We start from the raw sequence: 26,584 nt of genomic DNA on the forward strand, positions 1-26,584 counted from the left end.
CACTGTCCTCCTACTCTATTTAATATAGTATTATAAAAACCTATAAGGAAAATAACTAGGAAATTCTTTGGAAGAGACGGAAAAGGCAGTCCAAGTCCTTGAGTAAGCACGCAGCAAGATAAGATTGAGTCAATGCCGAAAAAACTAAAATAATGGAGGTGCTAGGAAATGGAGAGAACTCTAATACGGGGTCCTTAACTTTCGAAGTTGTCAATGAATTTCGATATTTAAGAGCTATGCTGAGTACTTAAAATGATTGGTCGAAGGAAATAGGAGTGAGGTTAACAAAGACTGAAAAAACAGCATTTGCCTTAAGTAAGTTCTTAAAATCAAAATTATATTAAAAAAAAACAAAAATAGATTATATACGACAATAATAGGTCTACGCTCACTTGTGGCTGTGAAGATTGGATCACCACCAGTACATACGAAAGAAGGATCAGATTTTTTGAAAACTAAATCTGGTGGACAAATGTGGACCAACTTATGATAGCGAAAATGCAACTTGGGGAAAAAAAATTAACAACGAACTGCAAGACTAATTGGGAATTGCATGAAATTCTGGTAAATACAACCAATACTTATATTAAAGTTTATCTTATGACGTTTTCATCCTTAATCTTATTTTTAGATAATTTAATTTTGTATAATTTTTATAAGAAATATTTTTATCATTTATCCAACCATATGTTGTATTTATTTCAAAATCGAAAAAATTTAATTTCAAAACTGTATAAAATATTTTGATACTCTATAATTTTTTTAACAAAATAATGAACTTATAAGAATTTACGTTTATGTATTATAAGAATGCTTTTTTGTTTTAGAAAATATTAAAATCTATCATTAAGCTCTTTAAATGTTTACACTAAATCCTATACTTTGAATAAAGTAAAAAAACAAACTAGTCTCTTTTAGCCATATTTCAATCCAAATGTGGCACCAGAAAGGGTTGAGGGAGAACTTAAAAATTTTACATAAATTATTTACTTAGGTACATGACTTAATAAATTAAGGGGTTACTGTAATAAAAAAAAATACCATAACAAATAAAGACCACTCTTATATATATTTAACGATCTTTCTTTTTCTTCTTTTTTTTTTTTAGTTTTATTGGGTCTTTAAGACCATCCTATCTTACACACAAGCTTCCATTCTTTTCTGTCCAAGGCTAGATTTCTCCAATTGGAATGCTTTTCCATCTCTTCCATATTCTTTTTTATAATATCTTCCCACCGCTTTCTTGGTATTAATATAATGATATTAAACAAAAAAAGTTTCATAATTATCATGACTATTATGAGTAAGCACAAAGATCCAGTTCAATTTTTTGTTCCAAAACATTTTGAATGTAGATAAAATTATATTTTCGATATTCAAGTTATTGAACAAAAAATCTTCGAGTGATGGGACAAATTAAAAATTGTTAAACACAACCATTTTTAATTTCACCACATAAAAATTGTTTTTTACAAATGATAAAATAGACTTTTATCAAAGTTTTCTTTAATTATATACGCACTTAGTCAAATATTTTTTAAGCCCGTATAATTTGTTAGTTTGGATTCTTAAATGTATTATAATGTTAAATTTTTTAACTTATAATTCATTTAAATTAACTCTGTAAGAATAAACTAGTATTTTGAGCTACTGAAATATATTATAGTTAAATACATTTTAAAATTTAATATTTTCAACATAAGAATAAATAAATATTGAAAATGTTAATCAATATTATTGAAAGGCGCTAAAATTGTTGTGTTGGCTGTACTGTATGGATTCGTTTTTTGGTCCACGGTGCGCGCAGCCGCGCAATATTTCACTCGCAGGTCTGCCGCTGACAGTGCTGTAGTTAGGAAGTATGTATTGATTTTTATCTCGTCCCTTTTTCGAGTTTTCCACACGTTCGGTGTATAATATTGAAGTAAATTTTTATCGTTTTTCTTAGTTGTTTTTTTTTTTTTTATAATTGTTAGCTTATTTTATATATACTCGTGTTTGTGTCACTGATTTTGCCAAATGACGCGTTTATGAGATTCAATCGTTTTCGGCTAGTCTGTGTATCCGTATCGCGTCTCCATACTGTAAATAATGACTAAAGACAGGCTAGCGGCTTTAAAAGCGGTATGATTTTTTTTTTTCAAATTATTTTTTATGTCAGTTATGAATTCATTCTGAAAAGATGCTTAACTTTGCATACCTGAACTAATCCAGTAAAAGATTTTTCTGAATTAAAATAATTTGAAATAGTGATTTTTCTACTTGCCTTTTATGGTTATCAAATGGGTAAACTAAAACCTAGCAGAAGTTCTGAATTAAAAACTGCTTTTTCAATAAATACATTTTTTATATTATTTAATTTTCTTATAGAGATAGTGACAATTAATACAGAGGGCTTAATTTTAATTAGTTTAAATTTCAAAATGATTATACTTTTTACTTTTATTTTAATTAAGATCCTTTTATATTTTATTATTTATTGTCTTATATTGGTATTAATTACGCGACAATATCTCTATGATGAATAGTGGTTTATATTTTATCAAGCTATTTAATTATTAATTGGGTTACTATTAAACATAGTAAATAATATTTGTGAATATATCTAACTTGACTAATGATAAATAAATTATTAATACTAACTCCAAAATTGTTTTATATTTTCTTAACTTGTTGAGCTAATTATCAAAATGATAATTTATTTAAAGTTTTACTAGAATATTTTAGTTTGTTATGAATATAAAATTATTAATTTATAGATAGTACTTCAATATTACACTTATAGCTACATTTATTATTGTAAAATAGGAAACATAACATTATTATTATAACTATTGTAGAGTAATACATTAATTTAACATTGCTTATAGCTATTAATTTACTATGTTAATAAAAGCATATTTAACTATATTATAATTATACCATATTTATTTATTATTATTTTTCTTTAATAAATATTAATAAATTAAATTCAGTGTATGATTAAATTTATATTATGTAGACCATTATTCTTAATAATCATTTGTTTAAAATACATTTTAAATTTAATTTAATTTAATTTTAGATCAAAAGTAGCTACTCAATATTCTTATTTTGTATTTATATCTTTTATTATTTTGGAATAGGATATAAGTGTATAATACTAATATTATTTATTATTATTATATTATTTTTTGAATGAATAATTAAAATTTAATTTATCTATAAATATCAAATTATATAATTTATATGTACCTGTATATTTATTCATTATTTTTATAGATAAATTTTGAATTCTATGTATTACATGTTACCCTTTAGAAATTAATGTGTAAATATTAATTTCATATTCAAATTTTTATTTTATAAATATATTTTAATTTTGGACTTACAAAGTTAAATAATTTGTACTATGTGAAAAATGTTAAAGAATTAAATTATTTCTTATAGGCTCAAAGTGATGATGAAGAAGGAGGTGCTGATGATGTGGCTGTCAATATGGATGGTCGACAAGATGGATCGGGAGCTGCATTTATGGATAAATTTTTTGAAGAGGTAAACATTCATTTATTGTCAAATATATAATACTGAAAAAAATTATTTATGTACTGAAATTTAATATTAGTAATTTTTTTGCTAAAAAGGTATTAATTTATATTTTGAAAGTAATTTATTTTATTTTCTATACACATAAAAATTATGCTCAATTTATTTAATTATTTAATTAAAGTATAAATATAAATATTATTATATATTATATATTATTATAATTTATTATAATATAAATATATAAATATTTATACTACTATAAATCATATTTTAAATTAATACAAATAAATTAATATCACCTATCACCGAATTCTGAGTATTAAGATATTATTAATGTTAAGATGATTTATCTTATAAAAATAAAAAAAATATTTTTATGTATAATTACATTTATTTTATATTTTAATTTTAAGTTCCTTTTTATATTTTAACTATTAAAATTATGTCAATTTTGAATTTTTGTATGTACAATTGAATATTCTTATTTAAAAAAATGTAATCTTGAAATTGTTCATAGTACTGTAGATGGTTGTTATTGATGTTTACTTATCAAAATTTCAAAAAATTGATTTTAATTTTTCTTTCAAATTATTTAAAAATGTCATGTAATTTGTGCTAGTAATTTCAATGATCGTATTTTCAACAGGTGTCTTGTAGCACAATATTATTTTATAAACCAGTTTTTACCATGTACAAAGTTCTATTAACTAATATATTATAAGATTATAAATCCAAATTTTCTTGAAAATTTGATTTCCTTAGATTATTTCAAATATAAAATTTTAATAAAATTAAATATATTTTATTTTTAGTTTCTTAGTTATTAAAACCACCAATGTTTATTTAATGCAGTGGCGTATACAAAGGGAGACGTGGGGGTCAGATTATCCCTCCCATTATTTTTTTATTATTTAATTATTTTTTGTTTATCCTTATGTAGTGTGCACTATAATATAATATTTTGTGATATTATGAATTTATCGAGCTATTAAATTTTGACAATTTTTTCAATACTGAAAACCATTATCATTTTATTTTTGTTTATTTATAGCAAAATAATGTTTATTTGGTATTTTGGTTGAAATAGTTAATTACCAGGGGTGTAGATTCAATGAAAAAACTGAGGGTGCTGAAGCCCTTCTATTTTTTTCATGTTCCTTAATGGTAATATACACCCGCAACCCTTACAATTCAACAGTTACTAAAATATTTAGTAAATATTTTAATATTTTTAAATTTAAATTGTTCGCTTTGATTTTATATTTTTATTGTACATATAACAAATTACCAGTCTGTTAACACAAATATTTCATCACATGGCCACTTTCTGATTATAAATGAAGCGAAAAATATTATGGTTTTATAATGATATTTGTATTTTATTTTTTTAACACTTTTTCGCATAGAAATACTGGTCTAAAATTTTTTTCTAGGAACTTTTTAGATTTTAAATTGGCATGCAGTGGTACTTTAAATAGGTCATTTTTTAAAATCTTAATAGTTTTTCTAGGCGCGAGAAAAAAAACTGTCCTAAAAAGGTAAAAATACGCTGTAAAGAGACTTTCACTTTTCAGATTTTAGTTGTTTAGTCATTATTCCAAAAGTAATGTGGCTAGAAACTTGAAACTTTTACCCTCTAGCAAAGATATTTTTTTTGTATTTGATAAAATTGTCAAATGGCGATTTGTAAATTATTTTGCAATGCTATTTAAATATAGAACTCTAAAAATGCTTAATTTTTTGAAAGTATTTATGCGTTATTCAATATAATGGTTTAAGTTTAGGGATTTCAAAATATGGTAACCCTACCTATTACTATTATCTAGTTTGAGAGCCGAAAAGACAAAGGATGAACTAACTCTATTTTTCTATACTTGATAAGTAATGAGTATTTAAATGTAAATTAACATGAACACATTTGGGGGTGCTAATTTAAAAAATGGAGGTGCTAAGGCCCCTCCCCAAATTGTGCCTATGTCAATGACTTCTATTATTATATTTTATTATAGCTTATCTTATTTTTATAGAGAATACTATGTATATAACAGTTTGTATGTAAGCTCAACTACATAGGCTAATGGGCTTCTACTAAGTGTCTGTGTTTAAAAAATTTTCGGATACTATGAGTAGCATCAGTTTATCCAGTTTTGGTCAAATTTACATTATTACTTATTGTACTCGATGTGTACTGAGTACAAATAATACGTTAAATAGAAAATGATTTAATTATAACTTTTATTGTATGATTATAACCATCAGTGGTGTGGTGAACATCTTTCAAACCTTAAGCAAATTATTTATACAATGACCCACCAACAATACCAACAATACCCCTTCCTCACCCATGGCCCACCAAACTATATATAATTTTCTAGATTTACCCATTATATCTAATGCTTTTTCTAAATTAAATGAAATATCTTTGCAAGATAAAAGCATTAATGATTCCAATCTGTTTTGACCAATGGTTGTTCTTAATATATTCTTTATTATCTTTACCTGAGTAAATAAAAAAAAAATCAAGTATTTTAAGAGTATAAATATTACTTAAAACAATTATCTATTAGGTATCTGAGTAATAATATATATGTATTATAACAAATATATAATGATTAAGAATTATTTGGATACAATGATATATAGCTAGTAAATACCAATATAATAATAATGGTATAATACTATAATATTGTGTACTAAAGTGTAATATGTATAATTATGATTCATATACAATCAATAATTAAAATAACATATATTATAATGTTAACAATCAGTTAACATTAATTTTAAAAGATACAAACAATAATTGAATATATACAATTTAGTTCTTTCTTACCTTAGAAAATAATCGTTCAGCAGAAGCAGAAGATGCAGGAATGGTACACATAGCTTTAAAAGCTAAATATAAATTAGAAAACAAAGCCATTAAACTATAACAAATCATTAGAACCATTCGAGAAGCAAAACCAATTTGTTTATCATTTGTATAAGAAACTTCTATATCTTCACTTTCACTATCAATCTCATCATTCTCATTAATATTGTTTGACTGTTGAACAAAGATTTTAGATATTTCCGGATTAGTAACACCAACTTCCAAAGATTAAAAACTTGCTGCAAAAGCCAAATATTCAGATTTTAAATTGCTCACATTTATCTCAGGAAGCCATTTATGAAGTTCTAAAAATGTATTTGGAGGATGAAATGAGTCCTTTACGTCATCTTTAATACGAGCATATGATAGTCAACTGAGATCTGTTAATATACCTCAACTAGATTGAAAACTACTGTCTAATGTACCAATTATTTTATCCAGAGTATAAAAATATACATTTATCTTAAATTTGTTAATAACATTAGTGAGGGCTTCATCCCTGCAATTTTCACCAGGCAATTTTGTTTTCCTACTTAATCATTCTTCTTTTAAACTAGTCTCTTCTAATTTATGCAATGTAGAAAATTATTTGGCTTTATCCATTATGTTTTAAACATATCTTTAATTCTTAATTTTTTCATTCGATCTTGTGCACTATCAACTAAATTTAATGCTTCTACAAAGTTCAAGGTTGATGATTGTAGGTAATTTGAGAGTGGGTTGGTAATATCAAATTTTTTTTTCATAAGTATCATTATAGCAATAAATTTGAATGAAACAATGTTTGGATAAAGACCTTTGCTTGACATTCTGTGCTAGTATCAGGTAACATAGGAAGGTGTTCTAAAGTTTCTAAAACAGCCTAGTATTTAAGATAAACTACATTAACTGCATGATTGTGTGAGGTCCAACGAGTTATGGACAAATTTTTCATTCTTTTTACTCTTATATTTGGGTACAAAAATAGCTGAGCTTCAACAAAGTCTGCTATTCGTTTCCTAGCCAACATGAATGTAGTCAAATTTTGAATATTAGAAATAAAAATTTTAGTATCTACGTAAACTCACAAACATCAAAAACTAGATTTAATATATACGCAAAACACCAAATATATACAGCCTGTGGATTCTGTGATTGAATATGAGATCTAAAATCTTGGTATTCCCCTTGAATTGTACTTGCACCATCATATACTTGAGCGATGAGTTTTTTTTCCATTCTAATGGTATTTTGCAAATATATCAGAAAATAAATTAAATAAACCTTTGTTTGAAGCATCTCTAGCTACTTCTAATGTAACTAAACGCTCTTGAATAGTTCCATTATAAGTTACAAATCTAACAACAAATGCCAATTGCTCTAGCTTAGACAAACTAACTACAACTGTAGCACTATATATTTATAGTACTTTATAGCTAGCCACCACTGCAGTCCGCAGAGAGTAAGGATCTAAATAAAGGTACAATTTCAAAGAGCCAAGGGGTACCCTCCAGAACATTTCTAGGGCTAAGCAATAGCATTAGGTAAACGTCGTTCACCACGCCACTGATAACCATGATCTACAATATATTCTAACCTACTAGCATCAGACTACACACAATAGCAAATAAAAATAATAAATTGATTAAACAATAAAGTTGGTAACCATATCATTGTTATAACTTATAATATTAGTTATTACTGTTATATAGTAATCAAATATGTGTAATAAAAGAAAAAAATAATACTTTAATTTCATATTTCAATAAAAGTACAATGTCAGTTATCGATACTATCTAAGTAAAAAGTTTTGAGGGGGGGATTTTTCTAATTTCGCCCTCCCATTTAGCTATGTCATTTTATTTTTTTTTCCCCCTCTTTCAGAAATCATATTTACGCTACTGATTTAATGCTACTAAAAAAAGTAAATTTTTGTGAAAAATTGTATTGTGTATACCTTAAAGTATCATTGTTCTTTTTATATCAATAAAATATTTAATATGAGATTATAGGTATTAAAATAAATAGCTCCAATAACTTTTATTGCAATTACTATACTTAGAAAAAATATAAGCATTGTAATAATAATTAACGTAATAGTTGTTTATGTTTACATTCATAAAAGTATGTCTATGCATAGTTATTCATTCCATAAATAATAACTAGGGCTTGGAAGTTGTTGCATTTGCATGTTTTTTTTGCACGATTGGATTTATTGCTAAGTGAGCTAGAAATTCGTTCCAAGACACTACGAAAACCATATCAAAAATTTATAGTGCATATTTTTGCATATTTAGTGATTTTTAGATTTTATAGCATATTTCTTAACTTCACAATTTCTTAGAGCATATTTTATGATTTTTGAAGATTCAGAATGAAAATTCAAAAAAATAAAAAATTAATTCATTCATATTGAGAGAACTTTCTTAATATTCTTGTATTGTATTTTTCAAATTTCCATTTGACATTAAAAACAATGTTTTTCTCCTATTGGTTTATATAATATACATATATTTATAAATTATAATTACTGCTAGCTTCATCTAAAATAAAATATTATAAAAATATCAAATAGGAGCAGCTGCTATCGAAATACAATGATTTTCTATAATTATTTTTCTAGGAAATAATGATTATTGAACATTCTACTAGTGCATTTTATTTTATTCAAGAAACATTTTTAATGCTATTTTATTATTATTATTTTTTTTTTTTAAATCAAAATTATTTTTATTACTTTGCTTTTTCTATATTTATAATTTTATAAAATATTTGTGCAAATGAAAATTTTGTGTACAAAAATAAAATATAAGTGCATATTTTTAGAGCATATTTGTACTTTTTTAAGCGCATAAGTGCATGCATATATAGTATTTTTTAAGTGCATTAAGTTCTGAGCCCTAATAATAAAATTTTTGTAGTTGCTAAAATTGATATCTATTAATTTTAACTGAATGATTGTGGAGTTACTGATTTTATTTTTGACTTATTTTGAAAGTTGTGACTACAATTTTGAGAAACTATACTATTGTATGATTGTATATTTGTTTATACTTATATATTATGATCACTTAAAATTTTATATTATAAAAATATGTTTAATTATTTTTATAAAAATCTAAATTATCTTATTTATCAACCATTATGTTTTAAGATGCAAGGTTACAATTTAATATTTATCTATATTTATGGTAGTTTATTTATATTATTCAATAGAAAAATTAATATTAAAATATATTTGCAGAATTTACATTTCTATATTGACTATATTTTTTATAGTATGTTTGATTTATTAAAAAAAAAAAAAAATATGATATTTTAGTACTCAATTTAATTAATTATTAAAAATTTTAAGTATGAATAAAAAAATGTTATTACTAAACTTACTAATCTAATTATATTTGAATTCATTAATTAATAAAGTATAGTTTTTTATGTACTAAAGTTATATTAAGTTTTCTATATACTTAGTGATTATACATAATAGATAAATAAACAAACCTATTTAGATAAGTGAGACATGTCCTCTATAATGACACTTTCATTTTAAATGAGTATAGATAATTGCATTAGTTCATAATTTATTTTTAAAGATAATGTTCATTTTTGTTGCTATAAAATAAATTTCGACTAACCTAAATTAACAAATCATAATGAAATCAATTTACAAACCCCTATTATCCAATTTTAAATTTGAGGTAATATGTAGTATATCTTATGCAGTTTATAATTATATTTATAATGTGTTAAAATGTTATAAATTATGTGTATATTTAAGGTGGAAGGCATCAGAGGGATGATAGATAAGATTCAAGCTAATGTGGAAGAAGTGAAGAAAAAACACAGTGCAATTTTATCTGCTCCACAGACTGATGAAAGTAATAAAGTTTTATTTGAAATAAATTATTATTAATTTTGATGATGTATATATAACAATAATTTGATAGTTTTAAGTATTTATTAAAAACAAACTCTTTAAGTCACATGAAATGTTTTAAATAATAATCAATATACCTGTATTTAGCAGCTGATGTAGTTGGTATTTAAACAAAAAAAAATAAATATTATGAATAAAGTTATCTAGGTATATGAAGAAGCATAAACTATTAAATTATATATATATTTCAAATTTAAAAATAAAACTATTTTGATATATTACCTATTATTGAATAAAGTATGTATTTTATGATATTACTATTATGTTACATGCACAACAAATTAGAATCAATATCCTTTTCTTGGTGTATATTTATATATATAAACTAAATAAAAAGTCTATTTATTTTTAGAATTTTTTCCTATTTTTTCTTTTCAATATGTAAAGGGTTTATTTCACATTTATTTTGTTTATAGAGTATTATTTGTTTGTAATAATATAGTTGCATATTTTCATAAGAAACTTTATTATTCTATATTTTATTAACTCTTAAAACGTGAAGTATAAAAATAATTTAAATTTCTTAGTTTCTTTTCACTATTCTTCTTTCTCTTTTAGATTATAAATTTAAAAAATCAAACATTTTAATGTTAAAAAAAAGAAGAATGTATTTGATTCTTCTTCTCAAAAAGTCATACACTTAAGATATGTCATAAGTATAGTAGATGTTTGTTATGGTAGATATTAATGTTTCTAAGTTTTTTATAAATCCACAAATTCATTTTATTAATTTATGTATATTTTATAACACTTAATGTCTTATAATTATAATTTCCTGCACATTAATCTGTCCTGCTTGAGCACTGATTCTCAACATGGGTGATATGGCCCCCTGGTAGGTAATGAAGAGGTTCTGAGTGGAAGGGGTTAACTTGTATTTGGCATTTGGATGGTGTTGAGTATGATATATATTATGTAAATATATATCTATATTCCTATGTAATTATTTTCAACTATATGCTTTTTAAGCATACCATTTTAATTTTTTAGTTTTTCTTAGGAAGCGTTAAAAAATATTTTGCTTTTAAAGAGCCTACAACTTAATAAATATTGAAAATCACTGTGCTTAAAGGTTTATTGATTATTTAATGTAATATAATTTAAATTCTACTGTTTTGCTTTTCTTATGTTTAGTTTAGTTGAATTCATAAATTAGTTTTCTTCTATCGATATATATATTTTTTCTTTAGATAATATATGATAGTACTATAATAATATTTAATATTATTCATATGATGTATGATTTAACTAAGAATTGGTTAATGAATATTTTTTTATACAGAATTATTTCTTATTATCATAATTAAATCATAGTTGTAGATCGTTAAAACTTATTACTTATTAGTTATAATTTTTGATATTTGTTTTTTTTTCAAGATATAAAATTGAACTTTTCTATTTCAAAAGTTATTTCTAAAACATTAGCTTAATCAGTTAAGGTGGGGACAATTTTTTCTCTTGAGACGGTCATGAGCTAACAGTCACCCTGCCTAGGTTATCAAAATCTCTAGAGGCTTCAAATAATTTCCAACAATTTTCAATTGTTTTTTATGTTAAGAAAAAATATTGAGAAAATAAAAATAATAATATTTTTTGAGCAACTAGGTAATACATTAAATATTGGTTTCTCAAATATTTTTATTATTTTCATGTGCTTATTTATTTACATATTACGCATTTAAGAGTATGGCTAATGATCAATAAAAAATATTTAATATACATTTTTTAAAGAGAATACATTGTTTTATGTAACAAACGATTACAATTAATATTATTAAAAAATGGTAAATAAACATTGAGATTTAAATTACTACTTTTATTATAATCAATTTGTTAGACCTCATAATAGATTTTAACTAAATAACAAATCTGTAATTCAAATTTTTTAAATTTCTTAATAGAACATAATTATTCTCCATTCATTGACTACTAAAAGTATATATGAGGTTAAAACTGCCTTATGTTTTTTTCTAATTTTATGTTATATTTTTTACTTGCATTGGTCATATATGTCATGCATATTTGTCTGGGCTTACATATTTTGTATTGTGTCTTCTATCATGTAGTGTAAAAAATTAAATGATGATAATTGAAAAAAAAATTAAAGCTTTATTATTTTTTTAGAATAAAAAGTTAATTTTTCAATTAAAACACATTTTTAAATAGTTGAAAAAGGCGATCGTATTATTATTGTAATCATATTTGTTGTAAATAATGTTAGCATGATTGTCTGACTTAAATAAATTTAAAAATATTTCAAAAAGAATAAATAAATAGTTTTTAAATTTCATTGCTTCCTATTTTTATTAAAATTAAAAATTGGAAGTATAGTTGAAGACTTTTAATAATAATAAATAATTATATTATTCTAATCTTTACTGTTTATTTTGTTATAATACTTGTGTTGTTTATGTACCTAACAATATATTTTATTTTTCTTGTATGTAATTTTTAATTGAATTCTGAACATAGAATTATGTGGTTTAGGTATATTTTTTTATAATTTACTATAATTTGGTGAATTCTAAAAAATTAATATATTCTAAAATTATTTTTAATATAAAAATAAAATAAATGTATGAAATTTTTTTTTTAACTCTACAATGCAGTGTTATATCCAATTTATAATTTGTTCATTTTAATATATTAAAGTGATATAAATCTAAACATAAAAAGTATTAACACAATTCTTGTAATATTAAATATATCTCAGTTGGATGACGATATTGAAAAAAGCTTTAGAGTTTATAATAAGACTTATTAAGTCATAGGAGGTATCATAATAAAGAGTTAAAATTATTTCAAAATGTCCACTATTATTATTATTATGAGTGTACACGTTATAATTGATTATATAATAGTCTATTATATAATCAATGATGTTATGTACAAGTCGTGTTTCTTTAAATAGCAATAGTTATTTTAATCATCAAATTAGAATTTTTCAATTTTTTTGGAATAATTATTAATTATAAACCATGATCCTTAACCTAAAATTCACTGAGTTATAGTAATTTCTAATAAAAATAAAAAGGTCACTACATTTTATCATTTTTTCTTGTATTTGAGTATTGTTAATCTAATACTTTTTACTTAATACTTTATACATACATTTATATCATAGTTATTCAACTATAAGGTTTCTGTCCATTCTTCTTAACCTTTGGATAATTTACATTTTTTAATTTAATTCCGGACATAATATTTGGAAATAGATTTCATTTTTTATTATGTTCTTTTATTAAGATAGTGTACCGGTTCATAATAAAATCATATTAAAACAATATTTGGATTAAATATGTATTTGTATAAACGGCTTTAGTAAATTATATAAAAATAAACCAAAACCACGTCATTTTGTGTTTATAATTCAATTAAAAATGAAAAATAAGATATTTTGTGTATGACGTTTTTGTCTAACCCATATAATATACATATTTATAATTATTACACATTTCAGAGGTATTTAATAGTTCAATATCTATTAAGATATAATGTTTTACAATTTAATATTTTAAAACCACAAACAATTGATAAATCCGTTTTATTTGTCAATTTTGAAATTAAAGAACTATTATGTTTTCTAGTTTGATTATTTTATAAATTAATTTTATTAAATTTAATTCGAATTAAATACTATATCTAGTTAAAGTATTTCGTTTAACATATTAAGGTTAGATTAAATATAGTTCTTTAATGTTTAAAAAGAAAACAAGACATTTTATTTTATTTTATAACAATTAAAGTTATACGTATATATCATATTGTACCAATAGAATTTAATTTTGAATATTAGTCACTTAGCATCCTTGAGATCGAAAGTCGCTCACAGTAAATGATATTGGTGCCATAATATCAAATGTAAGCCTACTTGAACCCAATAAATAAACAACTTCTATAATTTCCTATCGTTCTTATCGTTCTAGGCGAAACGATTAACCATTCTGGCTGATCCATCAAAAAAAAAAAACCAACACTCTAATTTTGATAGTCATTAAATATTAGATTAGGAAAGAATTGTAACCCTTTTGCGCAACTCATCTTAAAATATATTCACCTGGTTACATTTTGATTTTTGAGAAAATTAACGTCATATATGTGGTTTATTTTAACTTCAGGTAGCTCTAACTGTTAGGTGCATTAGGGGGACTATAGAGGATCCAGTGGACCTATAATGGTGTAGGTGTTTAGTTAGTTGTTCGGTTATCTGGAACATGTAAAGTATAATATAGCAGAACTTGGTTGATAAATTCTTGGTTGATCACGTATCCAGGAATTAGTGACGTTAGACGCAGCTTAATTGCAACGCTGAAAGACAACTAAAATTAATTACTTTGCTATATTTTCCTTTGATTTGATGTTTAAATACGTTAAATTGATCTGTTTTTAAGTGAAACATAATAATTTAATGCACGTATAACGCACTTAGAACTTCGAGGAGTTATCATATTCAGTGATACTTTTAAAATATATCGGTTTTTAAAAAATTAATCAAAAACTGTCGGTAATATTTAATTTAAATGGATAAAGTTGAGATTATTTTTTAAAAATTGTAAATATTGTATTTAAAAAGAAAATGATCTATAAATGTTGTACTTTAATATTAAAATATGTTTTTTTCTAATTTACTATCAAAAAATTCGATCAAATTATTTTGTAATTTGCTGAATTACACAGCTTGATGCTAGTATAAGATTTATTAATGTTTACATAAGCTGTCAAATACGAAACTAGTGCATAGAATTCGGCAAGTTACACAAATATTTCTAAGATAAAGTAGATAATAAGTTAGTATTTATTATCATTGTATAATACAACAAAAATGCTTGTCAGTTTGACTAAGTCGTTTGAATTTTATCAAAGTATCTTAAAATGTACATATCATTTTCAACAAGTGGTTCTTATAATATAAAAGTTCAAAAAGTACGCGACTTAAATTAAAATAACTTCATTTATGCATTAACACTAAACATCTAGGCCGGATGATCCTGTAATTAAATAAGCTACAGTAGAACCCCTCTAATCCGTCACCATCGGGACTGGGAGTGTGGTCGGATTATCAGAATATAAAGAAACATTTGAAGACAAAATGTTACCAAATTTTTTTTATTAAATTATTTTAAATATTTTTTTTAATTACATACATATATTAAATTAAATAAATAATTAAATAATAAAATAAATAAGAAATAGATAAATAGTAAAAGGGATATTCATTTTATAAATATATCTAGCCACATATTATAAATTGGAAAATCCATATTCATATCGATAATACAGTGGTCGGGTCAACCGGTGGACTAACCGCTGGTGAACGAGAGGGGTTCTACTGTATTTGACAGGGGTGACGATCCTTTTTTGGGTCAAATGCCAAATTTTTCCAATCAAAGTTTTGAAAATCGTTCTCGTGTCTAAAAGAAATAATATTTTCTAATGATAAAAATAGAATTATAGATTTTTCTCATTAAGTAGGCACATAATTTTTGTAATTTTATAAATGATGTTTTATTAAATATCATTAAATTTGGTGTTATATATATATAATTATTTTAAGCTGTTCTTTAGCAGATAACATTTTGATGTCAGGAGTGTACTTTGTCATTTTTAGGGAAACACAAATAGCAGTTGTTTCATTGATCAAACCATTTCTTTCCTTTGATTTAATTATATTCATTGTAAAGAATAAACTTTTTTAATCATACGTTGACGAAAAAATTGAAAGTATAAAGAATATTATCATTTTTAAAATTTATATAATTTAGTTCTTGGTATTTCTTATAACTAAAATTGTATAATTAGCATAATTTATTTTTGTGTACAATTTTTAATAATTTTACTTTTTCGCGTGCTATTGAAAGTTGGTCACCTTTAGCACACGTGCCATAAGTTCACCACCCCTGCTTTAGGGGTACCACAGGCGTGCGCAGACCTGCAATAATTTCGGGCTCTATCTTAACAAAATATGTATGTACATTTAATTAATAATTAAATAAACGTAACGTTAATTTTCTATTTGATAATATATATTAGCTTCAATCAATATGTTTTCCTTGTATCTTGTATATTTTTCTCAGATAGCTACAATTATTTATTATTTCTACTTTAGTAGTCAACTGTTGGCTGTTGTATCGTCAAAAGAAGTTTTCTCATGAAAATTTAGAAAATTTAATTTTAGTTTCTCCATTACGAAACATAATTTATCTTTTACTAGATATTTTAATGTATATTACATTCAATTTGAGCAGCATCAGTTGGGCCCGTTACTCTTAGACTGTATTATAAATACTTATCTTAGGGTCCTATTAACAACATTTCGGGGGTGCCCGAGCATACCCGGCTCTCCCCGTGCGAACGCCTATGGGGGATACCATAATAATTTTTAAAACAATATCAAAATTTTTATTTTTCATAATGTATATGGAAAATATGTTTTTCTTAAAATTTAAGAAACACATTATATTGTGCATATTGTATATCATTTAATGATATCATCAATTTTTTGTACCGGATTTGGATTGGTTTTTTTTTTTTTTTTAAAGTAATTTTGATTGTATAGACGGTCTTAAATCCAAATTCAATTTAATTGTAATTAATTGAAATTTAAAAAAAGAATGAAGAAACTAACATTTTTTTATTTTTTACATTTCTATATATAGTTTAAATACAATTTCTTTACCGATCAACTTCACCTGTATACATTTTTCCAGTTTTTGGTTACTTATGAAATATTTTATTTTGTTTAATGCATTGATTTTAATAATTGTAAATTAAGGCGTATGTAAATATTAGTATAGTGTAAATAAATATCATTGGAATATACCACAACTCTCTGCTTTTTTTAACTTATAATTTTTATTTACATTGAAATACTAATTTCATTAATTTAAAATAGTGAAATATTTTTTATACTAAGTTCAGTTTGTTTTTATTAGTATATAATTATTTTATTTAAAATTAATTAATTTATATATAATTTAGTACAGTGGTTCCCAACAACCTTTTTGAAACTATTACTCATAAGTCAGGTTAGATATTAACAAATACCCCTCCCTCCCAAAAAAAAGTTAAGTAAAAAATAACCAAAGCAAAATATATATTATGATTATAATTATAATTTATTTTAATTTTTCAAACAAAGAAAACAAGAGTTTATTATAACCAATGAATAACGGTAATGAACTTTAATGAGACAGTTCATATTGCTTTTTTCTAACAATTTGTTTAATATTTTGTTCAGTTTCAGTCAATGCACATCTTATGTCGTGTTCCAAGTTCAATAGGTGTTTTTCTTTTGGTTTCATTCTTACCATTGTTGAAAATCCACTTTCGCACCTATACATTGTAAAAAAAAGGATCAGTATTTTCAAGGCTTTTTCTGATAATGGATACTCACCACCAATTTTTCGCCAAAATGTTGCTAGTTGTGCGTTTTCAAAATCTATTTTCTGTGTGTTGTTTTCAAGAAGTCGTAAAAACTGTAATTTGACATAAATTTCAATATTTGGAAATACATTTTCGTTCACTGAAAAGGGTCTTACCAATCAAGCATTTACTTGAGGATTTTTCAAATCTAGAAAATATTTACCGATTGAATCTATTTACTACTGGTAACAAGTGAAGAGCTATTAGGTCTGTGAATGAGCATTTTTCATTTCTTTCGTCAAGCACCATTGTTAGTTCTGGGAACATTGAAAAGTCCTCGACTTCAGTTCTGCCTTGGTAAAGTTGTAATTTACGAAGAAAACTGCCAACCTTATCTTGAGCAGTTAAAATATTCGTCATATTTCCTTGAAAACTGAGGTTAAATGTATTTATTTATCCGAAGAAATCCGCAAGATATGTTAGTTTAGAAATAAATACATTATCTGTTATTTGGGCGTGAAACTCTTCTTTACCTTCCCTGATTTTTTCTTTTCTAGAAACAAAGCAATTTCCTTTCGAAGTTCAAGCACTCGGTGCGTCACGACAACCAACGCACCCTTGTGTGGAACAAGACGTCGAATTCTCCTCTCAGTTCATTACATAAGTCCTTAAAAACTCTTGTTTTTGTTGCACTGCTTCGGATGTAGTTAACAATTTTCACTACATGAGTAAATGTGTCCAATAAATCAGGTGGAAGAGTTTGAACTGCCAAAGTATAACGGTGGATAATGCAAACGGAGCAAATTCTTTCATTAATGTTTGGAAATCAGAATGAATGCCCAACATGGCTGGTGCTCCATCTGTACAGACACCTATTAACTTTGACCACTGCAGCTCGTTTTCATCGAAAAATGTTTTCACTGTTCAAAAACATCTTCCTCGCCTGTAGTAGTGTTCAGTGATTCTGAGAATAAGCATTATTTTTTTAACCCTTAACTGGTGAGGTGATAACATTTTCCTGGAGGAGGGGTCTACCAGACGCAATTAAAAATAAAAAAAATTGAAAATGTAGCATTTTTTTATTCGTAATATCATCTATTAATACACTTAAAGATCTTTAAATGACGTTTTTACTGCAAACCATCAAATTAGGTAAAAATAATATTTCTAAAAATGCCACTTAAAATTTATATTTTCAAATTCTACAGTTGAATTTTTTTATTAAGCATGCAATACTACAAATGCTGAAAAAAATAATAATAATAAAAGTAAAAATTTGAAAGTTATGTGCAGTTTTAAATATTCCTTATTTTTTCTGTTCACATTCTGGGCATAAATTGACTCGACATATTATATGAAGCTCATCGTATTTAGATAGAAGTTGTAAAATTTGTTCAGACCCTCGTATAATATCAAATTAATTATTTCTTTCGTACGGTTGGCAACACTGATTAAGTTTAAAATTTAAAACCATTAAATAAAATATTGATATTTTATATTAATAGGATTTAAAATGTGTAGAGAATTATACAAAAAAAAAAAAAAATCCAAGAAATTCAAAATAATGTAATATTAGAAGTATTATTTGAAGGTAATAAAATTATATTAGGACATAAGATAGATACTCCCCATAACATTAACAACAATATTATATTATTGTTATTATTAATTTATATTTTTATTTTTTTTTATAATTAAATTATTATTAATATTATACTATTATTATTATATTATATATTTATTACAATTACATTTAGGCTGGCAACAAACTATTTTTCGTCAATTTTTTTTAATTTACCTATAATTTTTTGATCCTTTATATTCAGCTCTTCAAATCCCGGTTTCATTATACAAAATATGTCTCCCCAGCATTTCAGTCCGAGTATGAATCTACTAACGTCTTGTCCCATAATAACGGCCTCTCTTCTACTGATGTTATCAAAAGATTAACGTTCGAAATATCTTCTTCAAGAATATACATTTTTTTTCATCCATTGAGAACATTTTGAAATTGATTGACATTGCAATTTGACTAGTAGCACAAACACGATTACTATTATCAACGATAAATAACAAACTGTCTGACTGTCGCGCGATTATTACGGCCAATGTGAGGCCAGTCATTTAATTCAGTGCATATTAACAGGAAATACCTATCGTACGGTATAGTCAGAGCCGCATTTAAGGGGGGGGGGCCCTGACTACAACTGCCCCGGATGCCAGTTTTTTGAGGGCGCCAAAATTTTGTGGTCGGAAATTTTCTCAATTGTGAATTATTGAACTTTTAAAATTATATTGAAATTATAATTTTTTTTTAACAGTATTATAAATTAATGTTAATGTATTTCATTTATTAATATATATATATAAAATATTAGTTCCCAAATTTGTTGTGATAATGTCAATAAACATAAGTTATTTATAATAATTCGGCGTATTATGTTATCGCGTGCGGTGGCGTGCCTACTACACAAAAATTGCATTGATTTTAGAATATCTAAACGGTTTATGATGATCCAGCTCCAATATTTTCCGTGGATAGGCCCCTTAGAGGGGCATCAATTTTTTTATTTTTTTTTGGCCGGGGCGCAAAATTACTAAATATGGCACTGGGTATAGTCAAGGTGCACGCGACAGTTTTAGAAATATCGCGCCATAATTTTACTGCGTGACATTCGTGTGTTGTGTTCTATTCATTTTAATGTACTTTAACAAAACGCGCAGTAAAATAACGCTAGTGTGTTATCAGCCTTACAGTCATAGTACACATGACTAAATAAATAATTAGTACTTAAAATTAAAATAAATAGTTTAACATTAACCTCTCAAAAAATCGTGTTTTATTCCTTGGCAGGGGCGTATTTAAGGTCCGGTCAAACAGAAAGTGGACTGTTCGTGCGGCCAGGCCGCTAGTCTGCTGCGGGCGTGTACACTATTTAAATACATCATGCTAGTTAGTTTAACAGACGGCGGCCTACCGCGGCAGACAAACTGGTTGAATTTTTTCACAAAGTTCGCGGTGGACTCGAATAAAATGTATACCTACATTATACATAATAAAAACAATATATTATATTTTAAATATAAATTATATTATATATAGATAATATAATAAAAACATTATACATTATAATAATAATAACTAATAATATTTTAATAATTTTACTATACTAACTAGTCAAACAGTGGCGGCGCGAAATATTTTACTTCATGAGTCCTGTTAGGATTTTGCCCACCCACTCACCTAAAAAAAATTTAATGTTAGCTTGTAAAAAAAGCTCCCTTTTCTCAAATACATATTTACGAATACCCACTCGATACCCAATTGTCAATATCCACCCACTTACCTACCCACTGACTTGAGTCCAGGGACTCAAAAATCTGCCGTCACGCCGCCACTGTAGTTAAGTATAATATTATTAGAATCAAAATTCTTAAAAAACTTCAATTAAACTAATAGTAAATTCTAGAAACTATCAATGATATTAATAACAACATCAAAATAACTTATTTTGATACAAGTAATAAAGAAAATATATAATATTGTGTTTAAGCTATAAATTGAAATGAAGTACTTCATTTAAAACTGAGCACCGAAAAAGAACGATAGTTGATGAAACCGAATGATTGATTGATCTTGTGTGAGAATGCATTTATTTGTATGATAACCAGATTATAAAGATGTTGTTAAAAGCCATTTTCTTTTTTTTCTTCTTGCCTGACTTAAAGCAAGTTGAAGAAGCAATTCTTCTTCTTCGTCGGAAGAACTGCTTGACATTTTATAATATGAAAACAGAAAAGTGAAAAAGTAAAAATAAATAACCAGCATTACACTTTAGTGCAGTTTTCAAAATGATTCGCTTAAATTTTCCGATTTCTGATTGACAGGACCTTAGACTTAACCTAACCTTGGATTTTCTTTTAGGAGGAGGTGATTCAAATTTTTTTTTTAATTCAGGCACAAAATGTACAAGTAAAATTTTTGTAATATTTTAATCAGGTTGATCCTTAATATTAGTGTTTTTTTTTTTTTTTTAACTAATGCCGGATCCACTTTGAATCGACTTTAGTGTGTAGTTCTTTTTTAACACCTGTCTGTGTTTTGAAAGTAACTCCATTTTATTCTATTATAGTTATGTCATACAATTATTGATTATATTAGGCAGCATGTTTATTAGGTTAGGTATGCGTAATAACAAAATTTATAACTTTGAATGGGTTACATTATGAGATTGTGATTTATGATATAGAGGTTTGATTAAAAGAGTTAAATGCTGATGTCAAAACTCATAATGGTGTGTCTGGTGTCCTACTCTCATTTTTTGCTTGACATTGATCTTGAAAAATGTTGACTTTATGTTTTTAAAATCATCTTCACTATATCACTTAAAGCAAGAAAAGATTTACTTTTTATGTAAAGGGTGTTCGAACATAGGGAAGCTATTGAGAAGAGTGTATTATTATATTTGAAAGTGATTATCATAGCATTCTAAGAATAATAAATGGAGATAATTTTATAATTTACAGCTTTCTTTTAAAATGTATATATATAATTGTATATATATATATATATAATTGACTTCTTTATTGAATATTTAATTGATAAAAAAAATATTTAAAGTGGAGTTAAATATATTCTTGTGAGTATTGTAGCAATAAATTGTACTGTTGTAATATGCAAACTATAACCAATATTTTGATTCATTTCTTAAATAACTTTAAATTTATAAATAATGAAAATTAAATTACTGTACTAAAAAAAATAATTAATTTTTCATCACAATTAATTTAAAATATAGTTTGTTATTAATAACTAAGGTTCAGGGGATATATTCTACACAAACTGTAGGAAATATGCATCTCATATGCACTTAAAATAATTAAAATATGCAACTACATTTTTTTATAATAGAAAATTAAAAAAATTAATTTAATATGATTTTTTAAATTTTAAATGAATATAATTTTTTATTCAGTTAGTTTTGGCAATAAAACTCTAATAAGTTTAAAATTATAATATTACTCTGTATGATCAAATTCTTTTTTTTTTTTGATTTTTTCCTTTTACAATGAAATAAGGTTTAGTATTATAAAAAATGTAATAAAAAAAAATTGTTAACCTTTAGAATGAATTCATTTCACATAAAACAAAATATAAAAATAAGTAGTAAATATATTCGAAATAACTATTAAAATTCAAAAATCTATCTAATATGTAATTTGCCAAAAACTGGGCAAAATATGCAAAATTATCCAATGAAAAATCTGTTGCCAACTAATTTATATGTTAGCTCTGTTTTAAATATTTTATAAGTTAAAAAAAAATAGTTTTAATAGTACTTCTTAAAATGATAGATAAATTATATAAATTCTATAGCCCTCTAATTGATAACTATTAAAATTGAAAATCTATGTATAAAGAGGGATGTAAAGAAGTTCAATATAATTTTTAGTTTATAAGGGAGCTCTATTTAAAATAATTTTAGAATATAATTAAATGACAGACTACTTTTTTATTTTAAAATAACACACTATCTAATACTTTATAAAATCATAAAAATGAATATAATTTTAAATTATAAAATAAATAATTATTAATAATAAATAATTTATATATGTACTAGAAATTTAAAAATGTTAATTATGAAAATTATGATTTTTATCTAAAACAGAAAAAAATTTTATATATGTAGAATTGCTTATATTTCCATGAAATACTATTTTAAAGTTATAATATACAATATAACATGTTTATTAATAAATTAATATTTTGTTATTAGAGGTAAAACAAGAATTGGAAGATCTTATGGTGGATATAAAAAAAACTGCTAATAGAGTTCGTGCCAAACTCAAAGGTTATTTGATATTTTAATCAATCAATTTATATTATTTTGAAATAAGTGAATAAAAATAAAATTTTATTTTATTTAGAAATTGAACAGAATATAGAAGCAGAAGAGCAATCGAACAAATCGTCAGCAGATTTAAGAATACGCAAAACACAACATTCAACATTATCACGTAAATTTGTTGAAGTTATGACCGAATATAACCGTACACAGACAGATTATAGAGAACGTTGTAAAGGCCGAATTCAGCGGCAATTAGAAATAAGTAAGAATTTAGTGACTATTTTATACTAAATTCTAAACAGGAAACTTGATCACATTTACCCAAAAATAAATTGTTTGAGATTAATGATTAAATAATAGATCTATTATTTTTAACAAATAGGTAATAATTTAAAATGTATTATTTTTTCTAATTTATTTTATTTTGTTTTATTTTTGCTAATTAAGTATTATTAAATTATAGCGGGAAGAACAACTACTAATGACGAACTTGAAGAAATGTTAGAACAAGGGAACCCAGCTGTGTTCACACAAGGAGTAATTATAGAAATAAATTAATATTAATAGTTTTTTTTAATATAATTTAAATACTAGATAATTATGGAAACACAACAAGCTAGACAGACATTAGCTGATATTGAAGCCAGACATGCAGACATAATAAAATTAGAGAATTCTATCCGAGAACTCCATGATATGTTCATGGACATGGCCATGTTGGTAGAAAATCAGGTATATATTTTAAATATTTTACAAATAATATTTAGATTCTGAGTGAAGGAAGGAAGTGGTTCATAGTGGGCTCATAAATTTGGTTTATAAATAGTTTTCTGGTTTTCCTATAGGTTGAAAATAATGACAGAAATTTTACTTTTGGACTTTCTCACTAGTTTTAGAAAAATATACCATAATTGTACTTCTTATATATATTACAGACATAAACTTATATGTATATATATATTATATAATAAAATTATTAGTATAATTTAAAAAATAAATCTTTAATAAAAATAAATAAAGTAAAAATGTTGATAAGAATATAATTCTAATTAAATATTCAGTTTATAAATGTACGATATCATTAAATTACCAAACCAACACAATTAAACCAATCTGAACTAAAGAAATTATAATTTCTTAAAATAAAAATTTTTTTTAATTAGAGTTAAATAAACTTGCAAGACTTAAAATAATTTTACTATTAACATGTAAATTTAATCTGTTTTATGTAAATAATTTTCAAATTAATATATTTTTTTGTAAATGATTAATATTGAATTTTTTTTTTAAATTTATACTAAACTGTATTTCTCTCAACATAATTGACCAAAAGTAATAAATAATAATTTATTTTTAAAAAATAAATTATAATATTAGACTTTGTCTTGTTATGGAAATATTTAAATTTTAAGTTGAATCATTATCAAAAGTAAGGTAACTTGATATGTTTTTTCTCTACATATTTCATTAACTCTCAAATTTTAATATTAAAAACAAATTAATTACATACACATAGTTGACAAGCATGATCGAAAATACTTTTAAGTATTATTGGATTGTTCATTTATCTTATAATTACCTAATATATAAAAAGAAATATAATCTATTATTTAAAGTAATTAAACAAGTTTTTTTTAATATCTATGAAGTAATTTTTTGTTATATGTCTAGAAATTATGAAATAAAGTTAGTTATAATAATTTAAAAATGAAAAACAAAACTAGGGCGAAATGATTGATCGAATTGAATATCATGTTGAACATGCCGTGGATTATGTACAGACGGCCACTCAAGATACTAAGAAAGCATTAAAATATCAAAGCAAAGCGAGAAGAGTAAGTCAAAAGGCGTAGAAGTTTACAATGGTCCCACTCGCTTTGCTGTATGCATTTATTTGTTTTTGTAGGTTCATATGTTTTATTAAACATTGGTTTTTTAGTTAGAGAAATTAAGTAAAAAATATTAGTTTTTAGTTTGTAAAAAAAAATTGATTTCCATATAACTATTATTTTTAAATTAATTTAAGTATTTTATAAATACAAATATTGACATGGTCATAATTGCAAATCAATGTATAATGATAATTTTATATTTTTATTGATTTGGAAATCAATTTATTTGTATTTTTATTATTAATAAACATTATTTTGTTTTGTTTTTTCCTTTTTAAAATATTTCGCTTAATTTTGATTTTTCTGTTTTTGTGTGAATAATTTTGGGTTTTTCATATTAAAATTCCACATTTATTCCAATCTTGCTCCATTTGAAATCGTCCAAAAAAAAAAAAAAAAAAAAACATTTAGGGTGAACTTATTGATAGAATAGAATATCATGTATCATTCACTGTTGAAAAAGTAGCTGATGGAAAAAAAGAGCTACATGATGCTGATGAGTATCATAAAGAATCACAAAAAGTAAGTTTATACAAATTGAATATTTTTTTCAACTTAATATAGTAATAATAGCGATTATTCAAAAATTATAACATAATAAATTAATAATAAAATAATTAAACATATACACTTTAATTCGTGTATACTTTTTTATTTATAAAAAAGTATAGATGAAAGATAAACAAATGGGAACCTTTTTTTTTTTTTTGTATAAATATATTTTTAATCAAAATATTGCCACTTCAGGATACAATGTAATAAAAAGAAAGGCAAGTTCATTTGTGTCCATTCTATTATTAATTATCTAATTTGAATTTACATTTTTTAGGATAAAAATTATGGTTAATATTATTTTTGCTTTTTATTAGTCACGTATTTATCATATTTAACAAATTATAGTTAAATGCACTGTTTTATTATTTTTATTTTTAAACACTTTTTTTTTTTTTGCTTATGCTATTTATCAGCTTTCCCATTTATGTTTTAAATAATTAAAAAAAGAAAAAATTAATTAATTTATATTGATACTAATACTTAATTATTGTTTTTAATATATTAGAAGAAAATTATGATCTTGATATGCTTGACAATTCTCATTGTTCTTCTCGGCGGATTTGTGATGAGTTTCCTTCCCAAGTTCCCTTAATATTTAAATCTACGT

The 26,584-nt window shown here is 24.3% G+C and overlaps 1 protein-coding gene across 2 annotated transcripts; it reads left to right on the forward strand.

Annotated features, from left to right (window-relative positions):
- The first annotated feature begins 1,832 nt into the window (after nt 1-1,832).
- On the forward strand, nt 1,833-26,584 carry LOC112684087 (syntaxin-1A). 2 transcript variants are annotated; one of them, XM_025555403.1, is made up of 9 exons: nt 1,833-2,124; nt 3,430-3,534; nt 10,158-10,257; nt 23,459-23,533; nt 23,610-23,792; nt 23,994-24,067; nt 24,125-24,262; nt 25,255-25,365; nt 26,483-26,584. In XM_025555403.1, exons 1-9 carry the CDS (start codon nt 2,092-2,094, stop codon nt 26,567-26,569), a joined length of 906 nt encoding a protein of 301 aa, XP_025411188.1. In that variant the 5' UTR covers nt 1,833-2,091; the 3' UTR covers nt 26,570-26,584. The 2 variants fall into 2 exon arrangements, with proteins under 2 accessions (XP_025411188.1, XP_025411189.1); XM_025555404.1 differs by lacking the exon at nt 25,255-25,365 and adding an exon at nt 25,834-25,944.

Source organism: Sipha flava, unplaced genomic scaffold, assembly GCF_003268045.1.
Source record: "Sipha flava isolate LNK unplaced genomic scaffold, YSA_version1 240_pilon_pilon, whole genome shotgun sequence".
NCBI lineage: Eukaryota > Metazoa > Arthropoda > Insecta > Hemiptera > Aphididae > Sipha > Sipha flava.

Coding starts and splice junctions, on each gene's coding strand:
- LOC112684087 (XM_025555403.1), top strand. CDS start 2,092: ATGACTAAAGACAGGCTAGCGGCTTTAAAAGCG. Junction 23,534..23,609: donor AGTTCGTGCCAAACTCAAAG/GTTATTTGATAT, acceptor TATTTTATTTAG/AAATTGAACAGAATATAGAA. Junction 24,068..24,124: donor CAGCTGTGTTCACACAAGGA/GTAATTATAGAA, acceptor TTTAAATACTAG/ATAATTATGGAAACACAACA.